This window comes from Tinamus guttatus, unplaced genomic scaffold (assembly GCF_059628265.1).
Source record: "Tinamus guttatus ecotype Peru unplaced genomic scaffold, ASM5962826v1 Tinamus_guttatus_pri_ptg000211l, whole genome shotgun sequence".
Taxonomy (NCBI): domain Eukaryota; kingdom Metazoa; phylum Chordata; class Aves; order Tinamiformes; family Tinamidae; genus Tinamus; species Tinamus guttatus.
Window position 1 is genome coordinate 4,170,386 of NW_028288745.1, and position 9,736 is coordinate 4,180,121.

Here is a 9,736-nt window from a genome sequence, read left to right on the forward strand (position 1 = left end):
AGCTCAGCAGCCTTCCCCAGTGTGCTAGGGACCCGTGCGCTTTGCTTACAATAACAGTTTTGATTGGAAGAGTAATGATTTCAACTCATCTTCATATTATATTCACCCATATATTAATAATAAACTGACAGCTTTTGAAGTAGATCACTTTGCATTTATTGAAAGTTAGTAAAATGGACACTGAAGCCCTCAGACTGAGCTGTTCACATACACCCTGAATTTGCAATAAACATATAAAGTCCTGTCCTCAGGAACTGTGCCGCTTCACTTTGCTTACTGAAAGGTTTTTAAAAAAAGAAAATTCTGTGCAAGATGATTGAATACACAAATCACAGTTATCACTAAAGCTTGCAGTAACTCAACTGTGAAACTTAACCAATGATTAATATTTTAACAACTATCACATACTTCAAGATATCTCTGCATCAATCCAGAAGAAAAAGAGATGATAACTGCATATACTGCACATAGAAATGGTGTGCATGACTTGAGTAGTAGAGAAATAAAAGTGGAATTTTTCCTTCCTCCTGCCATTTCCCCATAGAGAGTATTTTAATGACAGAGAGACCAAAGGTCATTCTGCCATAGTCTGAGCTGTTACATTTCACATTCTCTTTCAGAATCACAGAAAGTTTAGAATAAATTTTAGTAATAAAAATAGCATAGCATGAGCCCTTACAAATGAAAGTAAATGTATACATATATTTTATATATCTGTATATACATAGGTACATTGGCCTGATGTTTAACAAGCCAATGTGTGTTAAAACAGCATTTTTGGCCCCTTGTTACTGCAATTTGTTTCAAAAAAATAGAATACAGATATTTGATGGCAAAGCTATTTTATACAGCACAATTTAAATACACAAACCAGACGTGTGAGAAGAAAACAATATAAAGTATGCCATTATTAAAATTAAATAGATATTCTTATGTTATCTTTAAATTATACAATAGCATAAATTTTACTTATGCAGTGGCTGTAGTTAAAATCCTTGTCACTTTATTTTTCGCCTAATTAATGTTCCGATGCGCTCTGTAGTATGAGAAAATATGACAAAGTCTGTGCTTAGTGTAGCAAATATTGCAAACATACTTATGTGCAAAAGCTGGGTCTATAGATCCACATCGTGACAAAACTCTTCTAACTAACACAAGGCCAGGATATGTGATGGGTATTATCAGCTGGCATTTAAAGCAACACTTTTATGTAGGAATATCAGTGTCTTTAACCAAATGTAATTGCAAATTTTGTTTGACTTCAAAAAAAAAACCATACTGTACAAACACTTTGTATCTAACGTGTCTTGCTCCCTTCTCTATCAGAAATGAACTTAAGCACTGACTACAGCACTCTGATCTGAGTGGGTGTAACCGTGCTCAAGTCACATATATTTACATCAGCAAAAAAAAAAAAAAAAAGGGGTTTTAAGTCACATATATGACCGCAGTAGCTAGAATACATATGGGCTGATGTGGGCTTTACCAAATGGTAAAGTCTGATCGCACCTCCTGGAATTCATTGACAGTAAAAGATCGTGACCGTCTCCTCATAGCGGGACGACTGGGATTTCTCCCCTTCACTAAATTTAGATAAAGATCAGATCTTAGGAAGCGTGGGTAGCTGTCCTGCTCCATCAGCTTGTACACTGTGCTTTGTGCTGCGTTGAAGGTGGTGCTGATGGGCTGCTTGATGTTCTGGCTTGTGACTTCTTTGGTGTGAAAGTCCAGATTCACCTGCAGAATGGCAAAAAGTGTATTTTTTTAATAAGCATCAACACATTTCCTATGTTATTATTCACAGATTTTGAAATATGAATCCTAAAAATCATCTATGGGAATTATGTGCTGAAATTGCACCATTTTGTAAATATTCTCTTAAAATCAGAATTAAATCTTTTTCACTCTTTTACAGGGAAGTACCTGTTAAAGTATTTAACACTTCCTATTCTGGCAACTAAAAGAATACAGGGTAAAGAGGTGCATAGGCAAGTGATGTACTTGATCTGATGAGAATTAGGAGAATTAGTTGAAATTAGAGGCCTGAAGGATTTATTGAAGAACATGATCTTCATTTCAGTGAGAATTCATCATCTCCCAATCTGTTCACTGCCTTTCTAGGGCAGGCAAAAAAATGTTCCTTTTTCATTTATATGATGACTTCTTTAAAACACATTCCAGCAATATGAAAAAAAAATGTAAACACAAAGCCTTCTGGTACTACATAATAATATAAATTTGTCTTAGTAATAATCAGGATTACTGTATTTTAGTGTGCTGCCTATAACATGCCAAGATTATACTATTAGATTTTTTTTGTTACTCAAAAAGAATGCTTAAGTGTTATGAATAGCCATTGAAAAGGTAGGTTTAATAATTTCTTTTGGTCATTTGAGTTATTTAAATTACACAGCAAAGATTCAGGAGCTTTTATTGGTGTAATATATAATTACAGGTTAAGAGAATGAGAGAACTATTCTGCTTTCCTGGAGTATCTCTAAAGACAGATACGCAGTATGTTGCTACAAGCACCAGCTGATATGTTGCATTGCAGCATTAATATTTAGCTTGACTGTATTTCCTTAAATATACTCTGTATATTTAAATATACTTCCTGGCATTACAAACCACTCAGAATCTTTGAATCCTATGGCGTAATATTTAAACTCATGCTCTTTTTTTACTTAATAATACAGGGGGATATTAAAAGGACTCTGGAGGAAAGGGAAAATATCTGTGCAGCAGCTTCCAGACTTTCTTCTGAAGATTTGATATTTGGGATACAGCCTTCTGTGTCAGCGGTAACATGATTAATTGTTGTCATTGCTTCTGGGCATATACTCCTAAAAGCAGGTCGCATCAGATGTGGTTTGTGTCAAACACTGTCTTTCCTGAAAATTTCTTTTTCTTTTTTTTTTTTTTTTTTACTGTACCTCTTTTGGTGCATCTTTCTGTATGAATGTTTCATAAATGCTCTTAGCTTTTGGGATAAGTTCATGCGTAGTTTTGCTTTTCTTGTAATCCTCACAAGCTATCCAGAACTCGATGTTCTCCTCACTGAATTCAGTTTTCAGAAACTTCGTAAAGGCATCCAATCCATCTACAGAAGGGAATATTGAATTGCATTAAAAAAAATACTAGGTAGTTACAATCTGTGCAAGGTAACAACATAGGTTGTGGTCCCTTTGAAATGCATCACATTATAGATAACTATATATAGGTTTCAAAAGTGCAGTTTTTTCATCAGGATCCTGCATGACTTGACTCCTGTGAAAGTTTGTGGTAAAAAAAATTCTCAGCCTCCATAAAAACCCACTACCACAAGCTTGTGAGCTGCCGGCTTAGAAATGGAGGCAACCAAAACGTAGTATTTCTGACAAGGGTGGGCTTGGTTCAGTGTGAATATCAGATTTAGGTTGTTCCAAGCAGTATGTGAATCTTTGCTCACAGGGAGACTCTTCTCCAGTAATAATTCAAAATGAATTGAATGGCTTTAGCATCTTTACAATTTGCTTATCCTACTTTGGTCATTAGGCTGCAGATATTTTCTTTCCCACATGTGGGACAGTTGCAATTGTGCTGGTGCCAGCTGCTCGAGCAATGGATCTGAAAAGCACGTGGTGTTCAGCACTGTGCCCGAACACCCATTCCTGCCGAATCAAACACGTCTCCCTCCAAAATGGGAACCAAGTGGCCTGCGAATATTCCAGATCTATGTGTGTACCTGTTGTATGTGCACTTGATAATTATTTTCTAATAATGGCCATGTCTGTTGCTACCACTGTTTTAGAAACAAGCTGTATCGAAAGCGACCAATAGGAAAACTAAGGACTTCGAAAATATTTTCCTTTGCAAGGGCCTTGCACTTTAACATTTGAACAACATTCAAAACAAAGAGATAGAAGATATTAGATTTTTTTTGTAATCATCATGAGCAATTTCTGGCCAGAGTTTGCTTGCTATAGCTCTCGTATCTGAGCAAATGGCTTCTGATTTGGCAAATTTTAAGCTTCTGCAAACATACAGCTAAATACGCTCATCCCAAAGGTTGCTTGCCTTTGATCACTGTCTCTGATTATCTTAAAACTGCTGAGATGGTGCTGCTGGATGGATTTATCTACCTGAAAGAGGGTACTGATGATGTGCAACAGAACGGAGGGTCCTAAATCACTCGCCTGACATTTCCAGACTTAATCTTCTGAAGTCTGCTTAATTTCTCTTATTTTCCCAACAAGAGAACAGTGAAGTAATACTAAAAAAAAAAAAGTATAGCAGCCTTGATCCAGTGTAACCATAAGAAAGGGACATTTGCTAGAAGCAACGGCTACTGTTTTCTGCTGCGGGATGTTGGAAAGAGATGAAATGATGGATGAGACAGTAGCCAGTGTATTTGCAGCTTTTTAACAACTGTCATTCAGGATTTATGCTAAGATAGCAGTTAGCTGTCCAGAACATAGCAATCGTGTTCGCTAACTGAAAAACAGAGTCCAGAAGAGACCATTTCACTGACTGCAAGTTTCATTAAATAACTTTATAAATAATTGGTCAGAAGGCCACTATTGTAACGGATTTTATCCAAGCACCTGCTAAGTATTCCTTCAGGAGAAAACAACTTTGATGTTCATTACAGAGCAACAGTTTGCCTGTGGTCATCTCTTCCTGGTTATTGAAGGAATTCTTCACTGACTGTGATGTTATTTTATTCAATGAAATACTAAACTTAAAAAATAGAAATCAATTATTATCAGTATTTGCAGCATGCTATTGCCTAAACATAAAACTAGAGCAGAAATTTATACTGATATAAATGACACATCATATTAACTAAGTAATAGATAGGCCTGTTTAATTTGCACAACTGCATTTTATGATTTTCCATCAAGCAACGATAGTCATCAGGGAGAGGAAAACACTACTAACCTTTATGGGAAAGCAGTTTGTCAAAAGATTCACCCCATTTAACTGCTTCTTCAGGAGACACGCTGCTTAAGAAACAAAAAGCGATTCTGAGGAAGTGTATGTATTTATGCAGCCATTGTAACATGTTAATCTGTACTTTTTACTGTACTTCATGCACTGCAGTAAAGCTGCTACAGGAATCATCAGGTCAGCTACCTGGTTAACTTACAAAGAAGGCTCTGGTTGTCAAGACCGACGTCCTCTTGCAGGCATGTGGTTTTGAGCGTGCTTGGTCTGACACTGTGTTACCACAGTCTATTTTTAATGCAATACGGAAGCTCCACAGCGTGAAGACAAAGCTGCAGCAGTAGCAGGACAGCTCAGGAGATGCCCTCCCAGGATAACAGCACGCACAGGTCTGCTTGTTTGCCACAAGCACTTTGAAAATGTCATGTTATTTTGGGAGGCTGCCCTCTATTTATCCCTTATTTTGTAAACTACAACTGAATTAGGCTTGGAGATTAATTTCATTGTGCTAGGACTATGACTCTTTCTAAGCCTGAAGGGGAAAGCCACTTTCTTAGGTGCCATATGAATAATAATTTTAAACATTTTCATTCAAGTGTAAAGAACTGCACACTGGAAGTATCAAAGTCCCCACACACGCAACTTATAGAGCGGAAGCTGGTATTAGAGCTGAGAACCAGATCAACTTCTAGGGGATTAAGTGCTTTCTGAAAACAGTTCTTCCTTTCTAGCTGAGGCTTAAAGTTCTTTTATTGCCTGGTTTCCACTGGCACATATCTGTTGGCACAAAAAGTTTAGATGATGCAGAGTTCAAGACTTTGGAAAGCACTAAGGATCTTGGTTTTGTATGAAACTGAAAGGAGGATTTGCCAGAGGTGCCATTTCTCTTCTAGCTGATGTCACTGCTTATAGAAATGAAACTTTAGCTACAGAGAGAGCAGTTCTCAAGTGGTACAACTGCTGCAGAGCTGAAATTTAAGAGATGAATGTAGGCCAAGGAAGGGGACTTCTATAGCTGGGGAAAATGATAGCTCATTCCTCAGAACCATTTTCAAATCGTGTGAAATTTAAAAAGTGCAGTTCTCTGAAGTGTGTGGATTTCTACGTTTGGGAACCATGGGTTCCTTTAGCTACAAAAATGAAGCTGGTAATAGCAAAAGATAAAACCCAGGGCACATATACACTCTAAAACAGCACCGAATACTGAAGGACTCCTCTACTTTTTTGGGCAACTTCTGGGGGGAATTTTTAATTTTTTCTCAGAAACTAGGTCAACCCAGGACCTGGCAGCAGCATTCAGTGTGGAAGTAGCAAATAGGAAAGCAAGATCTGTTCCTCTTTGCCACTTCGTAAAGGAGAGAAGAAACAGGATTAGTTTACAGGTTGTAGGTGTTTTCACCATCTGTTCACCACACTGTTCATCTGCAGTTTCATAAAAATCTGTTTTCTACTTATGCCATTTATTATCTCTGTGTAAAGAATGGAAATTATTAAAACTAAGTAAAACACTGGGCACCCAAAACTGTTATCTACTTTTGTTACTTGAAAAAAAAATCTTTTTTGTTTTTCACTGAAAGAAATGTAAATCTCTCTATATAGCAAGCACGTTTCTAGATGAAGGAGTATCTGCGAGTTTCTCTTCCATACAGCAAGAACAGTACAATCCTTGTTAGCTGAGCACCTGGCTGAGAGCAACATGTGGTTAAAAGCAGTTGGCTGAGCAAGGAAGTGGTTGTGTCTGGTGGAAGAGGGAAGTTCTTCAGAGCATTATTTATTGCTATTGCATCCACCTCCTTTGCAAGTGCTTTTACTAGACGATCAGCATGTATTGATGACTGGATACTTTACTAACTGTCTGCCTACACATGTCATGGAGATGGTGCCTTCTCTTTTTAGATTCAGTTTTTGCATGGTTTTACGTGTCTGGAAATTAGTTGATGAAAAAGGGTCTCTCTTGCCTTCGCTTATGATTGCAAGGTCTTGTATTTGAGTGAGGTGTAAAGCTTTTGAAGTTAGTTAAGCTTTGTGTCAGCAGCAACACAGGAAAGAGAGGAAAAAAGGAAAAGAAAAGAAATGAATCCCCCTCTGAATGTGGAGTGGAGAGTGTGCCAATCCTGACTGCTTCCTATCGTTCAGATGTGCCAGAAGGTTTCATATGTGAGCAACAACATAGAGTAACACTTCACATGCACAGAAGCAAATGTTTGCATATCAATTTTTTGGCTGCTTTTACCAGAGTTCCAGGAAGAGTTTAGGCCTTGGTATATTTTTTAGCATCTATGCATAGTCAGTAAGGGGTTTGTAGAAGCAGTGCTCTGGTTGGGGCAGGAATCTTGGCCCCAAAGATAGTAACTACTGAAACAAGTTTGGTAAGTTTATCAGGAAAACAGAAGCACTGAAGTGTTCTCTAAGGAAAAGATATGAACTGCAAATATTTTAGACTATGAAGCTGTAGGTCTTTAAGCATTCCTTCTTTTCACTCAAGTCCTACAACTTCAATTCTTAGCGGATGAGTGAGATTCTGGCTCCCCAGTAAAGATGGGAACAAAGTTCTTACAGAGTTCAGCAAGACCAAGATTTCACCCTGCATCTTTATGGGAAATAGTAACATGTAGACAATATTACACAATGGTTAAATGACTTTTTTTTTTTGAGACAAGACAGTGTTCAAAGAATTACTGCAGTTGTTGCAAACTATAAATTCAGTATTTGACATTCAGCTGATGTTCGCACATCAGAAGATTATTTTCCAAAGAACAGTATAAATTCTTTGGAAGAAGTAATTTATTAGCTATGTGCCCAAATTAATTCTTGTTCAGTATTGACAATGAAGTAAGAAAAATGCTGTTAGCATGAATACAGTTGTTTATGTGTGTGTTTATGTATAAACATTTTAATACAGTTAGAAATGATGGAATACGAAGGGAAAGTTATAGGAAAATCATCAACACTTACACACCCCATATGAATTATTATAATAAAAGTAAATGGTACAGAAAGACTAGAATAAAATAAAAGCTTGAATTTGAGGTAGCTCAGAAAAGCACAGGTTATATTCTCCACATTTTTCTTCTGTTTTGTCTCTTTCTTCCTTTTTTTAGGAAAAAAAAAAAGTTTCTTGGAACTGACCAAACATCTTAGCACAGAAAAACTCTCTGAAAACTATGTAATGCCTCAAGATTAACTTCTTTATTGCTATGAATCTGAGTAGTAGTCTATGCCTACCACACAAACGCGAGCAGTGAGTTAACCTGATGTATAGTGTTTTATGCTTGGGTTAGATTGCCAAGGCGTAAGTGGCATCGATTTTAAGAGCATTATTCTGTGCCAAGCCTGCATGCACACAGACACTGAACGCAGGAAATGTTCTGAGACACACAGCCCCTTCCTGACAGGGATCCCCTGTGTTTGCAACACTTACCTTGCTGCTTTTTTCAGGTTTGCAGGCTTGCCAAGATGATCGTCTTCGTGGAATTCTGTTTTCTGCAGGAGAAGGCTCAGCCTGTTTCTCTTCTGCTTAGCTCTGCAACAGAGTTCAGGTAGCCTTTAAAGCACCATGTTCAAAGATATTTTTCCAAGAATTTCCTTTGACTAATATCTCCCTGTGTCTGCATCACACACTATTACTGTCTGCATTCAGCTGTAGTAATGTCGATGGTATTTCTCCTACATATTGATGTAGGAGACTTCTACACTGCAATGTTCATGTTAATGAGTTTCTTCCTTATGCGTATTAGCATGCATTTACATATGAAGCACTGGCAAAAGGTAATGGAATTTTTTTCATTTTTATTTATCTTTTTCTTTTATTTTAAAAATGGGCATGGGCAATTAGGTCAAAATCTTCTATTCTTTTTTGCTAAGGAAAAGGAAATATTGCTTTCCATCATTTGAAATTTTTAAAAAGAAACCTTCCCTGATCATATTTAGGCTTTAAAAAGGGATTTCTCAGAACTTCCTGCTTTCTTGTTGATCACTCGGTATGTTTCATATTGCTATTCTTAATAAATATTCCCTCAATGAATTAATATTTTATGTACATGGTTCACAGACCTGCAATTCATAAGTTTTCAGATATCAGTCAAAAATATAAAGAACTGTGCCCTAAATTCATACCCACGAGCTGCGTTAGAAGAATCCTCTATGTACAGAGAGCTCTCAAGGTGTCAGCGTGACCTTAAAACTTACCCAGGCTTGCTTGCTTTATTTGTCTCCTCTTTATGGGCTGGTTTCATGACTTTGTAATAGGATTTATCCTTGGAAGCAGAAATGTTTAGCTGCGGGAATAAAAGAAGGGGGCTCTCCATCTTCCTCTAGCAAAGCTTCCTCGTTTCAGCGAACGTTTCTTCAACTTCCTTACGGGAGTTGCAGCTGGTGCAGTTGGTGGGTTCACGAAGGTTGTCACATGCCGTTTCTGGCTCGATCGCTAGTCAACCCCAGCGGCTGACAAGTTTCCAGAGCAGGTAGTGAAAAGAAGGAGGTTCTCCACCTTTGCTTTCGCTCCAGCTGCACGTAGGCCGGACTCCAAGGAGCGTCTTGTTTACGTGGTCGTCATTTAGGGAAGTGAGATGGTGGCTTTGCAAAATGGCCGTTGGTCATCGCCGCGGATGCGGCGGCTGCAGAGCTCCTGCCTTTGCGTGCCTAAAACTTGATGTTGTCCTAGGCTTAGGATGGCACCGTCGTTTCTGCCTGAACGCCTGGGGGAAGTGAACACGGTTTCTTTAAAATGAGAATCATCTTGCACAGACTAACCCGCAGCGTTGCCTTAAGCTCTTAGCAGAACTTTTAACTGTCTTTAAACTGCCCTCTG

The 9,736-nt window shown here is 37.9% G+C and overlaps 1 protein-coding gene across 1 annotated transcript; it reads right to left on the reverse strand.

Moving 5' to 3' along the window:
• Window positions 1-812: 812 nt before the first annotated feature.
• On the reverse strand, window positions 813-9,318 carry RGS18 (regulator of G protein signaling 18). The gene is made up of 5 exons (XM_088524390.1): window positions 9,115-9,318; window positions 8,348-8,449; window positions 4,921-4,982; window positions 2,934-3,100; window positions 813-1,737 (listed from the first exon to the last, which is right to left on the reverse strand). The coding sequence occupies exons 1-5, from the start codon at window positions 9,231-9,233 to the stop codon at window positions 1,483-1,485; spliced, it is 705 nt and encodes a 234-aa protein (XP_088380516.1). The 5' UTR covers window positions 9,234-9,318; the 3' UTR covers window positions 813-1,482.
• Window positions 9,319-9,736: the final 418 nt, after the last annotated feature.